This window comes from Euprymna scolopes, chromosome 18 (genome assembly GCF_053919585.1).
Source record: "Euprymna scolopes isolate OS-2025 chromosome 18, ASM5391958v1, whole genome shotgun sequence".
In the NCBI taxonomy this organism is placed as follows: domain Eukaryota; kingdom Metazoa; phylum Mollusca; class Cephalopoda; order Sepiida; family Sepiolidae; genus Euprymna; species Euprymna scolopes.
The window spans coordinates 601,140-624,119 of NC_136499.1; the positions used below are offsets into that span (position 1 = coordinate 601,140).

Genomic DNA, 22,980 nt, shown 5'->3' on the forward strand with positions numbered 1-22,980 from the left:
GATAGATAGATAGAGAATGAGAGAGAGAGAGAGATAAGAGGGAATTAAAAGAAAAAGAAAAAGGTCGTTTCGTGAAGAGGAGATTTATCGGGACAATGCAAAATTCAACAAATTGTTTTGGAACTTATGTAGAAATCAATAAAGTAAATGAATGACAATATAAAAATATATATTAATATATATATAGATTTATTCATTTATGCAATAAGGCTGATACAACAATAAGGGGTGTACGATAAGTAAAAACTCTTTATACCATAGTATTTCGAAGCCTAATGCTTCTCATCAGATAAGGAGAGAAGATGCTAAGTAACATAATAGGGATGCAACATATTGCAAAATAATTGTGCAGTGAGAGATAGAAAATTAAGGCTGTTTGGGGGTGGGAGAACTAAATTGGTCTCTGTGATATGGGAGGAGTATAGCTTTCATTATATTATGAAAGTAGGTGTATAGCATATCTGTCATAGTGGGTTTAATATATGTGTACAGTATGCAGAATTAAACTCTCGGGCTGAATATAGGGAAAGTGAATTGAAAGAAGATACTTATTTATTCATATCTATTAATGGGTTATAGATATAGAAAGGGTTTATTTGAACTAGAGGAGTTATGCTATGTCGATATATTTTAGAAGGGCTAACTGAAATTATAACAGTACTTAAATGAAATATAAATTATTAGGAAGAATACTATAATTTCTATTCTGTCATGAAAATAAATGTCGTTGTCGGCATGTATTCATGTCACAATATCCTAGTTCCCAAGTCTAATATAAAAAAGAAGCAGAAGAGAAAGCTTTATGAGTTTCGTAAGAATTTTAGTCATTATCAGAATGGTGAGTCCTTTTATGACTGGAAAAACCAATTTGAGCCCTGAATAGTCACGGGCATAGGTCACATTGAATTGTGGGAGGGTGCGGTTGGTTGGCTCTTAGCGCCCTTTATTGCCATTTGGTTATTAGATTGGCTCTTCTATTTTTTTTGAATTAGCTTGTACCCACTTTAACTCTGTTCCTCCATTCATGTATGTTGTTCGATAAGGCTTCAGTCGGTGTTTCATGATCAAGGTCTCGATACTGGTGACGTTAGCTCTCTTGAGGACAGTTATGTTGGACATAATCGTCCCACTTAATCCACATGTTGGCCCACAGTTTTTTTTTCTGGTGGAATTGTTCAAGATTTTTAAGGTCTGTACTTTAGAATGTCCAGGTCTCGCACGTTTGTTTAGATGGTTAGATCCTTGTTCTTGAAGACTCTGGTGGACAGTCTTCCAAAAGTGGTGTGGCCTGCCTGTAGTCGGTTTTTGATTTCTTTTGATTAGTTAGCTTGACTGGAAAGAATGCTGCCCAGATATGAGAAGTGCTCGACGCATTCTATGGTGGTACCATCCATGGTGATATTGAAGTCTGGCACAACTTCCCCTGGTGGTGGTTGGACCAGTATTTTTTTCTTGGTTTTGTTAACTGTTAGGCCAAAGCACAAGTACGTGGTATGAAAATTGTCTACAGATTGCTGGAGTTCATCTGGGGATTGGGCCACGGCGGCGTTGTAATCTGCATATGGCAGTTCTGTTACTTTAATGGTGTTGTTCATTTGTCTTGATTTTAATCTGGCCAGTTTGAAAATTTCTCTATCAAACCTGAACTTAATATCTATCCCAGGGTTGTTTAGGGGACTTCGAATATCATGGCTGCCAGATAGAGGGAGAACAGTGTTAATGCCAGCACACAGCTCTATTTAAACCCACAAGTGATCGAGACCTTTTCTGACAGGTTTCTTTGGTGGATCACTTTAACTGATATACCATCTTCCAGGGCTTTGATCATGTCCACAAATGATTCAGGAACTCCAAATCAATCTAGGACTGACCATATTACTGTTCTTATTCTGCTGTTATATGCTTTCTCAAGGTCGTAGAATATTAAGAATGTGGGTTTGTATTGTTCTTTTGATTTTTCCTGTATTTTGGCGGGCACAGAAAATCATGTCAATGGTTCATCTGGATGGGTGAAAACCACATTGAGATTCAGGCAGGATATCTTCGGCTATGTCCTGTAGTCGGTTTAAAAGTTTACAGGCCAGAATATTTCCTGCTGTTGATAATAGGGAAATCCCTCTATAATTCCCTCATTGTCTTTTATCTCCTTTTTTGAAGATGGTAACAAGGAGAGCATCTTTCCAGTCACTGAGGAACCGTTTTTCCTCCTATGCTTTTAATACGAGAGAGTGGAGGCATGTCTTCACAGGGCGACCCCCTTGTGTATGAAGCTCTGTAGGGATGTTGTTGGGTCCAGCAGCTTTCTCTCAGCGCATTTGTTTGAGTGCTGCACTAAACTCTTCGAAGGTTGGTGGAAGAGACATCTATAGGTGGGGTGGATTCTGTGGCACGTTTCTGAAGAAGTCTCTATTGAGTTGGGTGTTGAAGTGTTCAACCCACCTGTTCTGTATTTCGGTTTCTTCTGCCAGCTGACATAAGAGTCTTTGCAACAGAGCGTTTTAGTTCAAAGAGACTACCAGAAAAAAGTTTCTAATGTCACTTCTGTCTGCAAAGCTTTGCAGGTCTTTAGCAGTTTGTTACCACCACTGGTTTTGTATTTCCTGAAACCTGGATTAGCACAGACTCTTTGTCTGAGAATACTTAGCTCTCTTTGTGAGGTTATTTGATTCTTGTTCATAGGCTATTCGAGTTTTCCTTTTTTCATCGATGAGAAACTTTATTATATCATCGTTTTTGTCGAACCAATCTTGGTGTTATCTGCTTTGGTAGCCAAGTATTGTCCTTGCAGCCTCCTTAATGGCATTTTGAATGTTGGTCCATTCCACGTCGAGTTATGGGCTTGAGGCTGGCAGGTTCTGTCCAGAAAGCATAAAATGTTTCTTGATCTTTAATTGTCATATTTCTGTTGAGTTTCATTTTGCATGTTGTTATATGGCTTCTTTTTTATTGCTAATTTAAGCTTTGTTATTAAGAGCCGGTTATCTGTCCAACAATCGTCAACTCCCGGCATGCTCCTTATGATCAAAAGTTAATTTTTATGTTGTTGTTTTACTATGGCATCATCCAAGATATGCCAGTGTTTTGATCTCGGGTGTTTCCAGGTGGTTTTCTTGCGGATTAATAGTCTAAATTGGGTGTTCGTGATGAACAGCTCCTGTTCAGCACAGAGGTTTAGGAGGAGGCCATTGCCATTACAGTTTCCCACTCCTTGTCTGCCTGTGATGTTACATCATAGCTCATGGTCTCTCCCCACTTTGGCGTTGAAACCTCCCAGGAGGAGGAGTCTGGTATCTGGGTGATGGTAGTGTCGAGTTGTTGATAGAAGGCTCCTTTGATGTGGTCTTCTGCGTCCAGAATTGGAGCATATACTGACACTAGCGTGATGAACTGATTCCTTGGGAGTATTAGTCCTAGTGTCATTATCCTTTCATTTATAGCATTTGTTGTCAGGTTGTGGTCTTTTACTAGTATGGTCTTGATAGCAAAGCCAACGCCTTGAGAGCGACGTTCTTCTGATGTTTTACCCTTCCAGAAGAAAATGTATCCTGACCCAATTTCAGATATCTGACATTCATCAGGTAATCTTGTCTCACTGAGAGCTGCCACGTCGATGTTGAGACTAGAGCTGTTCTTCTCTCTGGGCGCTCAGTGACTCTTGCATCCATGAGGGTGTGCACATTCCAAGTGCTTACTTTGAAGTGCGATTTATATACATTATTATTTGTTTTACGACTGAACTTACAGTGCATCGCTGGGTGCAGCAACCCAATGACTGACAGGTGTGACCACCGATTTTTAGCCCACGTTTTATAGGGCTCTTCCCAGTTGGGGTGAGCAGCGAAGCTCCTGAAAAGGCTTGCTCAGTCGCAGGTGCAGGACTGAGTTCCTGTGTGGTCACAGGTCACAGGAGAAGCAGCCATCACACACTTGCCGCCAGTGTGCAGTTCCAAGCTAAGAGCTCCCAGCTACACCAAGCCTACTCTTACCACCCTTATTCCATCACCACTAGTCTTTTGTATAAGGAAGGAGAAAAGGAAAGGAAAGGAAAAGATGGTAAAAGTAACAGTATTTGGACTGAAAAAGCCGTTGGAGTGACTTTGTTTATAGTGGACAACACTTTGCCAGAGTGAAGCCCACACACTATTGCCTACACTTTTTTCCCGCAGCACTTATGTGTGACATGCTATAGTGCGGGGTTGCATCGGTTTGCCTATGACCTTGAAACAAGTCTCACCTTACACCTAGACCGACTGGCATCATTTTGTATCAAAGTGTCCTTCTAGACTTTGCCTAGAGAGGTAAACTCTACAAGGCAGAAAGGAAATGGGGTCTGATTATACCGTCAGCCTCTCAGTCACTTGCATCAATTCTGTAAAGCAACGGTGGGGACCACAAGAAGATATAGCATGCATGATAGATAGTTAGGGGGCAGAGGGTGTAGATTATATAGGCCTAATACTAGCTTAACCACCTATTACACATGTACTGCAATCACCCCTCCAATGTAGTGATACAGAAATATTACCAAAACACTCTAAGCACCCCTGAATACACCCTCCCTTCTTGTCCTATTGAACCTATCAAGCAACCAACATCCATACCAATGCTCTTTACATATTCATCATCACTTATCAAATTTTCCCCAATACACCTCCCACACAGCTTTTACTTATAACCCCTTTATTTTCTTCCCTTAAAGCATAAATTTAAATTTATCTGTAACCGCCGTCCCATCCCCCCACAATTAACTCCTAATATCTGAAAACACCTTGGTATCCCCCTCCTTTCTAGGATTTAACTTTCCCTTACAAATAGACCCCTATAATTGCCATTTCTATATACAAATTCAACATTAAATCTTAATAAATTTAACCCATCCTAACCTGATATATTTTTAATTACAGCAGTTAGTACCCATGACATATAACCCTAAGATAAGCGGCCACACCGAAAAAGATTCTCCATAACTAACCCCTTCCTACTAACTAAACCGACCAAAACTTTAAAACCAATCGTCTCCCCTTATCTAATGCATTCATTTCCCCCTTACTCTTCCTTCATTTCTTTGTTCCTCATCCTCACTTAGCTACTGATATTTTATAGTTCTGTGTCTTTTAACACTAATCTCCAACTACCTAACTCTCTTTTATATCAGTTCCAAATTGTGTTACATTTTATTCCCAACATTTTGGTTTCTGCTTATCTATAACCAAGAATTACTCCTAGAGGTAAGTATAGCATTACTTGGATCTTTTTGAGATACGCAAATTGAAATCAGGAATGCCAGCATCATAAAACAAGAGCCAATGTATTTTCACTCTGGCCATGAGAAACTTGGAATTAAGAAATACATCCTAAAATTAATTGTCGTTTCAAACTATTTTCTCCCGAAAAAGTCAGGTATGTCCATTCGTTATATTCTCGTCCCAGCCTTAATATCCTAAAAGAATCACCATTTAAACTAGATGGAGATTGCATTTCTCACAGAGGAACTTCTATTTATTTATTAATATGTTTTAAAAAATATTTCGATACTGCTTTGCTCTGAACGAGGTCCTAAAACCTTTGCATAACATCTCTACTCCTCTGCCTTTAAGAACTTTCTTCTACTGTAAATTTTCCTTATTGTCGTATTTTCATTTTACTTCATTTCTTTTTTTCACTTGATTCTTTATATTATATATTTGTATACTTTTTTGTATCTATTCTTATCCTCCTATATTTAATAACTTTGTATTTCATATACCTTTATAATTTATTCATTATTACTCTATAAGTGTTATATCTTTTATATTTATTTATGCCGTACTCCTTTGTATTTTTATTCCCTCTATTCTACCATCTATTTATCTTCTATCTTATTCACTTAAAAATCTTTCTTTATTGTATCGTTTATAATTTATCCCCTCTCATTTATTATCTTACTAGGTATACGCGGCCACCCGTTGCTGTAGCTCAGTGTGTTTAAATAGAAATACAAAAAAAATAAAAATAAAAATGTACTTTAAATTTACGGAGTATATATATATATATAGTTATTTAGTTATCCTGACGCTCCGCACTCCTTTGTTTACCTCGGAAGTGACGTCACACAAATCTTATCATACGGATGGCTACAATTGTAAAAATAATTTGTTTTATTTTTCTTTCATTTTGAGCTCCTTTGAGCGGAGAATCTAACATTTCTTTTCATTTTGAGAATTTGTTTTAGTTTTTAATTACTAACACAGCGGAGAATTTAACTTTTTTTCTCTCCCATTTCTTATTTTGAGCGGAGAATTTATTTTATTTTCATTTTGAGCTCTTTTTTTGATCCGGCGTTACCTTTTATAGGTACTCCTGCAGTCCTGCACCTGCACTTTACGACCCGAGCTATTTTTTAACACTATTATTTAGAAACCTATTATTTAACATGGGGAAGGGAGGGTGTATTGTAACTATTCTGTACTTTAAAATTACGGCAAACGAGTAGTTTCCAAGATATGAAGAAATGTTAGTTTTAAAAAGTGGGGGAATCACTTTTCTATAATAATTTAACGTAAAATGATCACCCACTTTGTGGCCACAATTTTTTTTTGGGGGGGGGGCTTCCTTTCTACCATCGGAAAATTCTTTAAAATTACCTGTTTACATTTGGTGGGAAGCGGTGTAAAATGATAAACAGTTATGCTTGGTTAATGTCGGCACGTTACTTATGTTAAAACGGTTAATTAAACTGCATAAGCACCTGTTAAAAAACTATACAAGTTCTATAATTGAACGAAAAACAAACCTGCAGTTAGTCCTCCCCCCCCCCTCCAAAAAAAAAAAAATCTGCATCCTCCCTTCCCCATGTTAAATAATAGGTTTCTAAATAATAGCGTTAAAAAATAGCTTGGGTCGTAAAGTGCAGGTGAAGGACTGCAGGACTGCAGGAGTACCTATAAAAAGTATCGCCGGATCGGAAAAAGAGCTCAAAATGAAAATAAAATAAATTCTCCGCTCAAAATAAGAAATGGGAGAAAAAAAAAAGTTAAACTCTCCGCTAGTAATTAAAAACTAAAATAAATTCTCCACTCAAAGGAGCTCAAAATGAAAGAAAAATAAAACAAATTATTTGTTTGACGTCACTTCCGAGGTAAACAAAGGAGTGCGGAGCGTCACGATAACCAGTTATTTATTTCACCAAAAGTTGCATTCTGTAATGTTTATATATACTTATTATTTATTTTTTTTTTTTTGTAATTGTTTTTACAAGAAAAGCTTTTTTTTAAAAAAAACACGCACACAAACACACGCACACAAAAAAACGCACGCACGTAAAACCAGTTGCGATATATGATTATTGTTTGTGTGTTTGTTTATTTCAGAAATAGTTTAATTCTATAATGTTTATATACACTAATTATTATTATACTATGAAGATTTTTTTTTTTTTTTTTTTTTATTATTATTATTATTATTATTATTATTATTATTATTATGATGATGATGATGATGATGATGATGATGATGATGCAATTGTTTTAACAACAAAACTTCTTTTTTTTTTTTTTTTGTAAACACGAAACAAACGCATGCACGGACTATAATAAGAACCAAATGCAACATATGTTTGTTTTTTTGTTTTTTTTTATTTTAGGAAAAGTTGCATTCTGTAACGTTTATATACACTTCTTCTTCTTCTTCTTCTTCTTCTTCTTATTATTATTATTATTATTATTATTATTATTATTATTATTATTATTATTATTATTATTATTATTATTATTTATTTATTTATTTATTTATTTTTATTTTATTTTTTTTTTTTTTTTGCAATGAAAGTTTACGTCCTTTAATGTTTATATACAGTTATTATTTTTTACAATTGTTTTAACAACAAAAGTTATTTTTTTAAAACATACACACAAACACACGTACACAAACAAACGCATGCACGGACTATACTAAAAACCAGTAGCCACGCATGTTTTTGCTGTTTGTTTCAAAAAACGTTCCAGTCTGCAATGTTTATATGCAATTTGTTTTTTTGTAACGAAAAGTTGCATTCTGTAATGTTTATATACAATTTGTTTTTTGTAACGAAAAGTTGCATTCTGTAATGTTTATATACACTTATTTTTATTATTATTATTATTATTATTATTATTACTTTTTTTGCAATTGTTTTTACAACAAAGTTTGTTGTTTTTTAACACACACACACAAACAACACACATACACAAACGTCTTCCTCCGGCCATCCAGTGCGTCCCCCGGGTTGCGGATGGGGGCACCCCCTCTACTTATGTAAAGTAGGTAGAGGGAAGCTTCGAATAACCAATAAGAAGCCGTGGACAATGAGGAACAACCATGAAAAATGCCAAACAAAAGGAATTCAAAATGGACGGCCGTCGCCCAGGATAAAAAGGGCCCCTCAACCTGTTTACACACCAGGCAGGAAGAGGAAAGAAATGGTGTGAACCTTCTTTCCTCAAAAAGTGGTACCCCAATCACCTCAGAGGTCACACAAGGACAGCAACCAGTCCATGACCAAGATGGACCAAGCGTCCTTCCTCCAGGCCGCTTGACAGATCCCAAAAGAAACAGAAGGGGGATTAAAACCCAGTCATGGTCTGTCGAGCAAAAGAAGATCCTTCTGCATTGCTACCACTACTCAAGGTTTAAGAAATGGGGACGCAGCTCAGGAAAGATACTAATCGAGGCTATAAAAGCATCAAACCTCCCAGCAGAGAAAAAGCACACACCTTTACAACCTGCGATCCCTCATCTCACAGATGGGAAGATATATCCCACAAGAGGACGTAGATACCATTAGATGTGAGGCTCTGAAGACTGCAGAAAAAGACTACCAGAAGGTAGAGGATGAGGAAACAAAATTTAGACAGGAGGTGGTATGGGAAAGGGAAGAGAGGTGGACACTTATATGGGCAACGGATTATGCTAAACAAAAGCATAAAAGACAAAAAGAAAGAACAGCAACCTGGAGGGGGATCTTTTTTCATTTTTATCCTGAAAAAGCAAGCATCTCTCCAGGGAAAATTACATCACAACGATATAACAGCCTGAAATTGTTCACCACAAGAGAACTAGACTACATGTCTTTAAAAATAACAGCTCTTTTGGTGAACAACAGATGTCTCCTGGAAAACCCAATAAAAATTCCCACAATAGACTTACTCCAACAACAACCACCAACTTTACCATCAGAACCCATCCAAATGTCCCAGCACATGCCCAGCTCTCCTGGAACTTCTGCGCCACTGGAGTCTCTGGCTGACATGACACCTGCCTTCACAAACTCTCTGCTGGAAACCCCACAAACACCAACACAGGAATCTACATCACCTACCAGGATACCATCACCTGCATCACCGCCACAATCACATAGACAGCCACCACCATCATTTGTACTCACAGAAGCAGATGATGAACAGTTAGCTTTGGAGGAGGAGCTCAGCAACACAATTGAGGAGGTGAGGTTTATGAGAATGAAGGACAGACCACGTTTGTCCAAGATCCAAGCAGCTGGAAGAGCAAAGACTGTTATAGCCAAAGTTAACATCGCTCTCAAGAGGCTAATTCCAACAACAGTAATGCTCACAGAACTCAACCATATCATATATGCAGCTGGCCTCTATATTGACAGAAAAATTAACCTTCGCACATTCAATCACAATCATCGAATAGGGCCCAGAGTCTCTAGACAAACACCTCACTGGAAGACCAAGCTGCAAAAACAACTGAACCTCTGCAGGAAAGAACTAAGCCAAATAAAACATTTCCTTGCAAATCCCTCGGTACAGGGTCGACTTAAGACCACCATCAAAAAACTCTGTACCAAATACCACCATGAGAAAATTGAGGGATTACATAATACAGCTAGGGAGTTGGAAGGAAAAATACCAGCACTTTCCCAGAGAATTAAAAACCAGGAGAACAAGATCAACTCCCAGATTCAAAATAGGCAGTTTAAAACAAACGAAAGGACTTTTTACAGGCAGCTGATAAGGGACACTATTACTGTAGATAGTCCATCTGCAGAGGAAGCCCTGGAAAACTACTGGAGGCCTCTATTTGAAACAGAAGGCAAATATAATCAAGAGGCCCAGTGGATTGAAGATATTATTAGGCTCAATGAAACCAAGCCTCAGATGCCAGAACCAGTCATAACTCCTGGTATGATAACAAGAAAACTGGCACAATTATCCAACCACAAAGCACCTGGCATCGACAATGTCCAAAACTTTTGGCTGAAGCAATTGACTGCACTCCACCACCACTAAAGTGATTGCTTCAGCAGGATGCTAAGAGATGAAGAAGCAGCACCACCCTGGCTGACAGAGGGGGACACCAGCCTCATACCCAAGACCAAGGAGACACAACGGCCAAATAAATACAGGCCAATATGCTGCCTTACAACTACCTACAAGCTTTTCACTGGTCTGATAGCCGATGGTATATATGACCATCTATCTTCTGGGACCTACCTTGAAAAAGAGCAGACAGGGTGCAGAAGAAAATGCCTCGGTACCAAAGACCAGCTATTAATCAACAAGACCGTCCTAGAAGACTGTAGGAAGAGACACAAAAACCTGAGCATGGCATGGATTGATTACCAGAAGGCATTTGACAGCGTGCCACACTCATGGCTACTTCAGTGCCTTGAGTTATACAAAGTCCACCCGGTAATTAGACAAACACTGGCTGCTCACCTTCAGATGTGGAAAACTAGAATATCATTAAATCACAATGGAGGAAAAACCATCATTCCTGAAGTAAAAATCAAGAGGGGAATATTCCAAGGTGACAGCTTATCTCCCTTACTCTTCTGTATGGCAATAGACCCACTAAGCAAGCTCCTGAATAAAAATCCGAGCGCCTACAATTTGAGTCAGGGACGCCATCGAGATACAAGCAAGAGAATAAACCATCTGCTCTTCATGGATGATCTTAAGCTGTATGCTAGCTCTGACACCGATCTGCACCACCTTCTGCAGGTAGTACACACATTCTCCAGTGACATCAGAATGAAGTTTGGCCTGGATAAATGTGCCAAATGTACACTCAGAGCTGGGAAGAAGACCCACACAGAAAATATGCAGCTTAATGAAAACATCGACATCAGGGATCTAGAAGAGCATGAGCCTTATAAGTACCTTGGCATTGAGGAAAACGAGAACATACAACATGCCAAGATGAGGGAGAAGATTAGTAAAGAATATGTACACCGGGTGAGGAAAATATGCAAAACCCAGTAATACGTCTGGTAGGGACGACATATTGTACTTTTAGTAACTGTTCATTTATGAAGCATAGAATTGGATTCCAGACTGTGAGAATTATCAGAGCGCATCCAATCAGAATGGTTGGAATTTGGCGAGGGAGCCGTTATTATTTATGAATCGGAAATTGGAAAGATTGTGTTATGTCTATGCATCTCTGGGCCAGTTACGATCGGTGCAATCACACTGTCTGTGGAAAATGTAGAATTGGTTCCAGTGACAAGTAGTAAAAGTGTTAGGACTAAATATTTAGAGAGAAAAATAGGAATAGGAAAAAATGTTGCGATTGTGATGCGTTTGCTCGTCGAATGCAATGTAGCATTTTATTATAACGACTGAATGTGTCAATAATAGTGGATGAAAGCTACATAACATAGTGGCTATTAGGCAAGATGTATTGATTTTATATGTGGAATCTGTTCTTGCAACCCTACAATATTTTGGTCAGAGGGTAATTTCTGCATTATATAGATTATAATATTATTCCTCATAATTTATATTTCATTTAAGTACTGTAATAATTTCAGATAGCTCTTCTAAAATATATAAACATTGCATAATTTCACTAGTTCAAGTAAACCCCTTGCATAGCTATAACCCATTAATGCATATGAATAAATAAGCATCTTCGTTCAATTCACTTACCCTATATTCTCCCCAAGAGTTTAATCACACATATTGTACCCATATATTAAACTCACTATTGCAGATATACTATACACCCACTTTCATTACATAATAAAACTATATACCTCCTATATCATGGAGATCAATTTAGTCCCCCCCCCCAAACAGTCTCAATATTTTATTTCTCACTGCACAATTATTTCGCTCCTAATGGTACTATGGATAGACGTTGCATCCCTTTTATTTTACCTGGCATCTTCTCTCCTCTTCTAATGAGAAGCATTAGGCTTCAAAATACCATGATTTAAAGAGTTCTGACTTACCGTACACCCCTAAATGTTGTATCCGCCTTAATGAATAAATGAATACAACTATATATATATTAATATATATTTTTATATTGTCATTCTCTTACTTTACTGATATCCTATGGATGTCTTCAAGTCCAATGTTAACAAATTCCTAATGAAACGCCCCCTTAAGTAAACACTTCATCAAATCTCCACACTAACGTAATGTACTTGCAATAACCCTTATCCCTGAGTGGCTTCCGGGCCTTGATAAGTGGTGATCACTGTGTAAAAAAAAAAAAAAAATATATATATATATATCGTTAAAACAAACAAGAAAAATTTCTTAACTTCATCAAATTACATTTTCCATAGGTAACATCCTCCGTAAAAATTTTAACAAAAACACTTTCAAACTAAGTTATAGTTGAAGTGATAACCTTGAAAAAATGATCAAAAAACATAATAGTAAACTATTAAATAGCAACAAAGAACCAAATATATCTGAAGTCAAACACACTATATTTTGTAATTGTTTAAACAAGCCTGAATGCCCATTTAAACACAACTGTTTGGTTAAATCTGTAGTATACAAAGCAACTATTACTACTGAGGAAAACCCTAATGTTAGTAAATATTATATTGGCATGGCTGGTAACACCTTCAAAAAGAGATTTTCCAGTCATAAATGTTCTTTTAATAACCTCAGATATAAAAACAAAACATCACTCACCACATACTATGAAGATTTACACTATAAAAATTTAAAAGAGCAAAACCAGACACCAGTTTTGAAATGGGACATTTTAAGGAAAACTAGCACATGCAAATCTCTCAACCCAACTTGCTATCTGTGCTTAAGCGAAAAACTCTTTATGTCCAGGTTTAAGGATAAGGATAAGCTCCTAAATAAAAAAATGAGACCTCTATTAACTGTGGACACTATAAATCCCACTTCCTTAGCCATTTTGATACCCTTTCATAAAATTTGAACTATTTTTATCTTTATCTTACATTACTATTAGAGGGCCTAATTGTGTTTTTTACAGGCATTAAGCAAGGGTAACTTTGTTGCCTGTCCTTTTATAATCTTCTATTATAATTGGCTGCATTTTAACCCTTCAAACACACATCTCTAGTTCATTTAGAACTCTAGCTACCCTATATACTTTTTTCTATCTTGTATTCTTTTATTTTTTATTATTTTTCCTGTGGTTTTTAACTCTCTGTAACTCTTGTAGCTTGCCTCTTAGCTTTATTATCCTTAACATTCAATGAATTCCCAACCATCAATCTCTACTATAGATTTTTATCTGTTTATTATTACCACCACAAATAATTTTTTAGCTATCATTTCAACTTACTAGCATTTTTATAAACTAAAATATTATAATTTATAATTCTACCCTTATTGAAATACAATTGCATCTTTTATTTTTTATTATTTTTTAATATTTTAAGAAAAAAAATTTAATATTTTTTATTTTTATATATTTTTAAATTTTTTGTTATTATTTTTTATTATTTTAAATCTATATTTTATTTTATATTTAAATCCTATGTCCACAGTTTTTACTCTTGCTTATTTGATCTTTTAATGTTTGTTTTGCTTCAATATTTATCACTGTATATTTTATCTTTTATTTTGTTATTCTAATTATTATTAAGTATTTTTATATTCTAGTGGATTTTCTACTTTGTATTTGACATACTCATCACTTTCCAAATATTCTTCATTTTTATAAACTTTCACTATGACTCTACTATTTAATTATTCTATTTTTTAATTTTATAATTATTATAATTTTAATTTTTTTAATTTCTTAAATTTTTTAAGTTCATCATATCAGTTATTTTTTTTCTTTTTTCTTTTTATCTTCTATCTTTATTTACTAATATATATGTCTCATTATATTTTTCGGAATAATTAAGGTTACTTTCTTAATTTTGTTGTAATTATTACTACTGTTATTATCATTATTATTTTCTATAGTTTTATTATTATAATCATTTATCATTACTGTTATTTTTTATTCTTTAATTTTAATTCTAAAATTTATCGTTGTAAAAATTATTTATTAATAGTACAACTAAATAAAATTAGCAAACATATACATACTGATTTTTCATGTCTTGTAAAATGGGAAAAGATATGCATGCATATATGTATGCATATGTATGTGTGTATATGTGTGAGTATATGCCTGTGTGTATATATGTTTGGGTGTCTGTTATATATATATATATATATATATATATATATATATATATATATATATATATGTATGTATGTATGTATGTGTGTGTGTGTGTACAGCACTAGACTTCGTCTTTTAAAATATATTTATTGAGTATACTTCCCTATATCCCCCTCTCTTATTAACAAGTCTTTTCTGTTTAATATTATTTAGAACAAATTTCCTGTTTTGACGCCTCCCCTTCGCCTTTTTTATAGATAACTCATTTGCGTTCATATTCCCTCTCTGTTTGTGATGCTGTAACAAACCCTCCCGCTATCCACTCACATTGACCCCCTTTTTTGCTTCTTTTTGTTCATCTCGCCTTCTTCTTCTCTCTTCACTTTCAATGTCTGGAGTTGTGAATGTCACTTAACCCTCCTCCTAAATATTAACGTTTTGTTTTTTAAACAAAATATTTCTTTAATATTTCATTGAAGAATCGGACTCCTTCAGTGGAATACGAACTCTATTAAGTCGCCTGACGAGGACTTGTGATCTTGACCGATCACTTGTCTGAAACATTAGCATATCCACTGTAACGACTGTAATATTTGTCTATATAAATAATATATATATATATATATATATATATATATATTATTTATATAGTGTGTGTGTGTGTGTGTGTCTAAATAATGTGTAAGTAATATATGTACGTGAGTATTTGACGGCGTAGCACTATGTATGTGTGTTGGTTTACTTTGTTCTTGTTGATGTGTGTATAATGTTAGAAATTAATTCCAACTCATATATTTACAATAGCAATTAACTTAGCATATACTTTTTGAATAATCTTTGTAAGAAAAAGAACTACCAAACAAAGCCAAATTATTGCACCTCAATTTCAGTAATTATATATACATATATATATATATAATATATATATATATATATATATATATATATATATATATAGAGAGAGAGAGAGAGAGAGAGAGAGAGAGAGATATCAAAATAAAAGTATGAAAAAAAGATTGTGCTCTTCTGTTCTTTTGAAGAATAGTTGACTTCGAATATAATTTTCTTCTATTTCGAAACATTGATAAAAGTGACATCTTTTAAGTGCTACCTTTCTTGTTGAAAAAGTTTTCTTAACTAATAAAAAACGTCTACTTAATTATTTATAAAAATAATACATGCGTGAAGATACTTTTTATTCTTAACCAATGAAAAACATCTTTTCCTAATTATTCATAAAATTAAGACTTGCAAGAAGTTATTGTTCATTTTTATTTAGTTATTTATTTTTTATTTAAATTTTATTTTACTTTGCAATATTATATCAAAGAAATATACCTATTTCTAAGAATAGATGTGGGTGAGCTGATGTAGGCTTGTATGTGAGTCATTACAGATTCTTTTATCCCTTGCCAAAACAAAAAAAAAATAAATGAAGGGGGAAAGCAAATCCAAAAGAAAGAAAGAAAGAGGGTAGCAATTCACACAATTTGTTTTTTAGTGTTCATTCAAATCGCATTTCGATTCCGCCATTACTATATTTCATAGACGATTTCTCATTGAGAATTTTAAATGTAAAACGAGTTTTATTGATTTCATGTAAAATATCTATTCTGTTTCCGTTATTTGTGTCGATCGTTTTGTATTCCATAAGTTTTGGTTGAATGAGTTCATTTATGAATTCTTTTTTCATTATTCAGATGAATATCATATATTCAAAAATTCTTATAAACTAATAAAATATAAAATGATAAAAACAGATTTTTTTCTAAGATTTTTATTCAAATTTTCAAAACTTAGTTTGCCATGATAACATTTTATTGTTGGTAAAGCTTCACGCTTTGATATGATCACTTCTTTGCACCGGAAATTCCCTCCAGCTGCGTCTGCAACAAGAAGAAAATTCAAATTAATTATCGTGCAAAATAAAGAATTTTAACTTCAGGAAAATGGATGTTTTCTAATGAAATTGCAACTATAAATAATTACCTCATTTATTGTATCAAAAGAAAAAGGCAAAATGAAATTAACAGTCGATTACAAAAATATATTCAATGCTATTTTATTTAATCAAAAGTTTCATCAGAAATAAACGAGAATATAAATGAGTATAAAGTATGGAGATGAGTATAAAGTATTTGAGATGCATTTTATATTTAGTTATTTACATTCATTCTCTTCGTGTTGTGGGTTAAATTAATATACCCAATTACAGTAATAATGGACAATATAGTCACAGTTAACATTTTTTTAAATTGCATTTTTACCTAAAACAAGCTACATTGCCACTGTGATGTAAGGAGCTACTATCTGGGACATAATTTTCAGGGGTACTATGTAGGGAGTTGACCAGCAACATGTCTGTCTGCATTACACTTGAACTTCTGCATGTCAGTACAGTCAGAGAAGCAGGGACCCGGAAAGGCATTCCAACATCTGGCAGTCCAAGGGAAGAAACTATTAGAGTAAAAAGCTTTCTAACATCTAGGGGTTTCTACTGTGTAGGGGTGTGTTTTTGCTGCTTGTCGGGTTTGTCAGGGGTATTTATGTCGAAGGAGTACAAAGGTTTGTAGTTGAACAAAGCACCTACCATAAAAGTACTTGTAAAACAGGCAGAGGGATGCAAAATTTCATTGATGGGACAGCAGTTGAAGCTTAGCTGATAGTGCGGGGCCTATTAGGTAAGCAACTATCTTTTGAACCCTGTCTAAGAGGGAGAGGCTAATAGCAAATGCAATAGCCGAAATGTGGCAACAATACTGCATACATGGGCGAATAGTGGCTTTGTAGAGATACAGGATACTCTCAGGCATAAGTGACTTTCTTGCAGCAGTCTTGACAATACCCTTAATGTATCTATTCCAACTCGTCCCTGTGAACATGAAGCCGGGGAGTTTGAATAATGTACTTTCAGATAATGTATCATTAACCATGACTATTAATGGTTGAGAAGGTTTTTTGTAGTCTTGGCAGTATTGCAGTATTAAATGTGACCATCCATTTTTGTCCCCATTCCACTACAAACTGGATGACTTCCTCTAGGATTTCTGCCATTGCCTTGGATATGTGTTCATTCATTTTCCCCACATCTGTTATAGAGCGTGGTATCATAAACAAATATATCCATCTCAGAGTTGAGTAACAATTCATGGCATTTGTTTAGCCATTTATTCTGATCGTTAATACATGCCAATCAAAATTCCAATCCCAACAACAGTCGAGCAGAACCTGGATCATTTTGTTTGTTATTTATCTGTCAGGCCGAATTATTTGTTTTGGCTAGTCTTAGGAGGTCCACCCTCCCAGGCCTTACTTCCTATCTTTCAGGTGGAGTAAGTTTATTGCTTACTTCCTGAGGCAATCAGACTGTGAACTGCAAACGGTGCTGCCTAGGCAATTTTTAAAAAGTCAGAGTGCACCTTCTTTAGGGTCGCTGGGCGAGTCACTCCACCTTTCGGCTTTATGTCACATTTTCCTGTGGTGGGAAGGAAGTAAATAACGGCAATTTATGGCATTTATGGTCCCAGAACATGATGTGAACTTCCGTAATATACTTTTGCTATTAATAACATATTTTTGTTAATTATACTTATTATTATTATTATTATAATTATACTTATAATTGTGTTTAGCTTGATTATCACTCGCTTGCAAGTCTACATATATACCAATTGTTGTTCATTTGTGTTTGTTGTATTACTTATAAAACCACAAGTGTCAAAAGAAATTAAAACACACACAACATTTAAAGTTTATTTAGAGTTTGTATGTAATATATTAGTAACCTTAGCTAAGCATTAAAAGTCAATGTGAATGTACATGAAAATATACACAAAACATGAAATTCAATGAAATTTCATTTAATAAACACAAAACATTTAAGTTCTAGAGAACCTAAAAAAGAAAGTACAATGTTTCAAGAGAATATGACAAATGTACACGTTATCATCAAGACAAATAAAAGTGCTTGAATAAACGAAAATGGTGATGAAACGCTACTAGGATAAAAATGTGAAGAAAGATATTTTTCCAAAGTACTGATTCATAGGAGCCAAGTAACCTACCATCAAAGCAGTCCAGTCATGCTCATATCTAAGCTACGAAAGTAGGTAATAAGCAGGAATTAGTTGTCAGTGGCCGACGGATATGCATGCTTCAAGTGACATTTTATAGGCAATTGGATGTTGCCTCCATTGCCATTCATCAGCTATGACAACCTTGGTACCAAAGAAATCTAGTGAATATAATTTTGTGATAATAGTTGTAATCTATTACCTAGCATATATGGTTGGATTTACTTGATTCTTACAGAAGCAAGGCATTACACAAGGTGAAAAAGTAATGAAAATCAGCTCCTAAGAGGAGGACATTCTGATTTGGTACAAAAATGGACATATCGGCATTCCTTCCACAAATGAGCAGCAATAAACCAAATAATGAGATAATGCCTGGGAAAGTGCACCTTCAAAAACCAAGCTAAATCACAATTAATTCTGACAAAAAAAATCTGCTCATTGGCAAAGCAGTCCCTATTTGTGAAAATGATAAGAATGCCATATCTTCAACTCATATAAACATAGTTGACGAACCAGACATTCTGGATAAACCTAACATAATATAATCATATTATTTGGATTCTTTAGACTACTGTTCTCATCTTGAATGTGATTTTCACAACGTTTCAGTCCATGTAACTTCTGACCTACTTCAGGTGTATCTTGTAAAACTTGGGAATTTGATGGAATTTCAAACAGAACCCGTTATTTACTTCAAAGGGTTGCTCTTATTCCATCAGCCATGACTGGATAGAGTTCGTAAGTAATTCGCAATTGTATTTTTCAGTTGCCCACACTAAGAATTGAACCTTCAACTTTCAGGAGAATATCACTTTTACAATTGATTTTTCCAAGTTCTCTAACCACTGTGCCATGGTTCCTTACACTCAAGATGAAAACAGTAGTCCAATGAATCCAAATAATATGAATAAGCAATCTTCATTTCAAAAATTCAGAAATGTCAAACCTGACAGAGATAGTTATTTAAGTTAATACCTATGAGAACTAATGTTGTTTTCGTCAGCAGGGAACAACTGTACTCTTCGTCCTTGCTTCCTTTGGCCTTCCATGCTGACTCAAGTAAATAATCCATCACCATTCAACACATTACCTATGCATGGCCTGCCTTCTTCAAACAAATTCTGCCGTTCTTCAAGCAGCTTGCTTTTATGCAGCCCAGGATCATTTAATTTACATATAGATGGTAAGAATTCATGTCACTTTCACATAACCACTAAGCATAAAATTAGCTGTGAGCTGCGATTTTGTTTTTTCTATTTTTAAGTAACTGGACTTTACAAAACACACAGACACGTGACCATTTCTGAGGTAAGTTATTTTTGCACTGACTACAATTTTCCGTGCACCCCACACATGATTACTTGATCAATTTTACCTTAAGTTGAGTATTAGTTTTCTTGAGAAAAGTGATCTCGTCTGAGTGTTTCTTTTCCTCCAACTTGTACTGTTCGGCTGCACGTTTCTCAGTTTGGTCACATTTGGCTTTCAACTCATTCACTTGACGTTCCAACTCTTTCTTCTCTTGCTCCAAGTCACAAATCTATAAAACACAAACAGACTCATTTTAAAACGGTTTCAAAAGAAATTAAATTCTTTAAAAACATAATCGATTAAATTCTTTAAAAACATAAATTATTTTCACAAAACAAGCACAAAAAGTAATTTGAGTAGTCACCCGCTGACTACAAAAATAGATAAATGGACTGAAAACTGGAAGTGTAGATTTGGAAAACATTTTGCTGTTCCCATTGATATCATCTGGACGATGATGAAATAGTTTCATGTAGTGTGAAAAAAAGAAGAAATTATACTGAAGTTAATGGAAAAAGCAAACATTGCTGCTGCAGAAAATGATTTTTGATCTTCACGAGACAGCAGAGTACGAATCTTGTGGCTAAAGAGAGATGATACGAACTGAAAGGAGGAATGAATTTTGGATGAAAGAACGAAAATGAAGAAGATAGTGCTGACATCATATGCAAGGTAGTGTTATGATGCCAGTTTGTATGACATCACAATTCAATCCAAATAAGTTGTTAATGGTGTGTGTAAGGTGTGTGGCTTGATAGCATTTATGGGCAGATGACACCAGTCCTATACAACATTCTGACTGAATGGCCTCACTACTTTAGAAAAAATCAAAGAGTAGAGACCCAAACTTTGAAGTGGTTCCTCCTAATGATAGTGTTGTGCTGGATTTGGTAGTGGAGCTGTCAGCTGCAAATTAAAAAAAGATTGTGTCATCCAAATTATTCTTCGCTTCTATAAATATGTAATATCATAGAAATCATTCTTGATTTTTATATTCCTTATCATGTATATTCTTTTGAGTTAGTTTTTTTTTTATCATAAAAGAGAATCCCAACATAACTAACATTGTAGAATAGAACAACAAAGTTTCATACTAACATTTAAAACAACTTTATTGAATAATCTTTGTTAACATGTTAATAAAAGACGAATAGAAACGAGAAGAATGTTAGTAATGTCCATCTATATATATAAAAGGCAAATTGTGTATAAGTGTGTGTGTGTGTGTGTGTGTGTGTGTGTGTGTGTGTGTGTGTGTGTGCGTGTGTGTGTGCATTTTTTGTGTATGTCTGGCAAAGGCTTTTTTTCTGGGGGGCGCTCGGGGTGGTCACTCATTCTTAAAACTTTTTATATACTAAATTATAATATCTACAAGTTACAAGGGGAGGTTGCGTCTGTCTTTTATTTGAATGACTTTTATACACTATTTTCGCAATATTTCTTGGTCTATGCATGTTTCTTTGGCTTTTCAGTGTAAAAGCGAAACTAAATTTATAACTTAAACAAAAGCAATGAGGTTTGATAAATGCAGGGGGAACCCCCTTATATAAGACAATTGCTAACTCCCCTTTTTATGGGAAGTTGGTTTTTCTCCCCAACCACAAAAACCACCACGCAGCCAAAGTTGGTGAAACAAAACCAAAAAAACTGCCTCGCAGCAAAAGTTAAGTGTGTGATTTCATTCCCTTTATGGCATGATGTTTAACCTCGTTAAATTAAAACAGTTTTCATTCCTCTCCAATCGTAGTCCAGTGGGTAAGATGCCAGTTTTTTTCCCTTTCTTTTCCACCTTCGTGTCAAGACTTCAAGCCTACCTTCCTACCCAAACTTTTTTTTCCCCTTCTTTTACACCTCCAAACACACGGGAACGCTGGACACCCCTACTAGTCTATAATATAAAAGCAAAAATTGTGTTAGTGCGTGCGCTTTTTATGTATGTCTGGCAAAGGCTTTTTTCATGGGGGATGCTCAAGGGGGTTACTGTTTCTTAGAACTTTTTATATATTCCCTAGATTATAATATCTCTGGTTTACAAAAGACGGTCGTCTCTATCTTTTATTTGAGCGACTTTTATTTTATAAAATTCCCGCTATTCTGTCTTCTCACATGTTTGTTCATGTTTTTCGTATAAATAAAGCGAAAGTATTTGAAGAAATTGCGTTTCCCTGGCACTCTTGCCACGGACGTCCAGAAAGCAATAAGCTTTGATCAATGTGGGGAAAACTCATCATACCAGACAATTGTTATTTATTTGGACACTCCCCATTTTTATGGGGATCTGGTTTTCCCAAACATCTTCGGGAAACAAATAAATACACAGAAATTGGCTCGCAGCCAAAGTTAAATATGTGATTTCATTTCCCTATGGCATGATGTTTGACCTCATTAAATTTATGCACCTGTGTGAACTCATTCACTTAACTTTTTAATCATTTAATTTCAACCATTCTCAATTCCTCTGCCCTTTTAGCGTCCTGGTGAGATGTCACATTTTCTTTTACTTTCTTTTCCACTTTTGCCTCAAGGCTTTGTGTTCGACCCTACCTGCCTAAACACTTTTTTTCTTTTACACCACCAAACACCCGGGCGACGCCAGGTACCTCCGCTACACAAAGATGATATATAAGTTATAAAGATGACGAATTTCCTGTTTGTAAGAAAAGGAAAATATAATATTAGCCGCACACCAGTAAGGAGGTCAAGAGGTTAGCCCTGGAACAGTGCATATTCTCTCCTGCTGAACTAACATTATCTGGAAACTGAATTATAATACCCAACAATCAAAACCAGCCAACTACTAATTTACGAATTGAATAACTACAATAAGAAGGTGACAAAACAATTCATATTTCTGTCCTGAATATCTGACATTAACTGGAATCTGAAAACAGTTGTTTGAATAAAACCCACTTAACAGATAAAATCATCGAGAATTTTGTTTCTTCCTTTCTATTTTAAATTCATATATATATATATATATATATATATATATATATAGCAGAATTAGCAGTAACCAAAATGAGAAATAGAGAGCTTACCTCGGATACGTCTGTTTTGGGCTGAGCAAAAGAGAGAGTTCCAAGATGGCATCCATGGGATTTTATTAGCGTTTACCCAATGTAATTATCGTTGAATCACTTCTGCTCTCACGCGATTATGCAAATATGTTGTTCCCAGCCGCTTTAAAGGCAGGACACTGGAAAGGAGAGGG

General features: G+C 35.1%; 1 protein-coding gene across 1 annotated transcript in view; it reads right to left on the reverse strand.

Annotated features, from left to right (window-relative positions):
* Nucleotides 1-16,143: 16,143 nt before the first annotated feature.
* Nucleotides 16,144-22,980, reverse strand: part of LOC145297477 (33 kDa inner dynein arm light chain, axonemal-like) — a 67,925-nt gene continuing 61,088 nt past the window's right edge. Inside the window, exons 5-6 of the mRNA XM_080143346.1 lie at nucleotides 19,834-19,998; nucleotides 16,144-16,268 (exon numbers count right to left, since the gene is read on the reverse strand). Coding sequence (XP_079999472.1) covers nucleotides 16,233-16,268; nucleotides 19,834-19,998 — 201 coding nt within the window. The 3' untranslated portion in view covers nucleotides 16,144-16,232. The remainder of the gene's footprint in view (nucleotides 16,269-19,833; nucleotides 19,999-22,980) is intronic.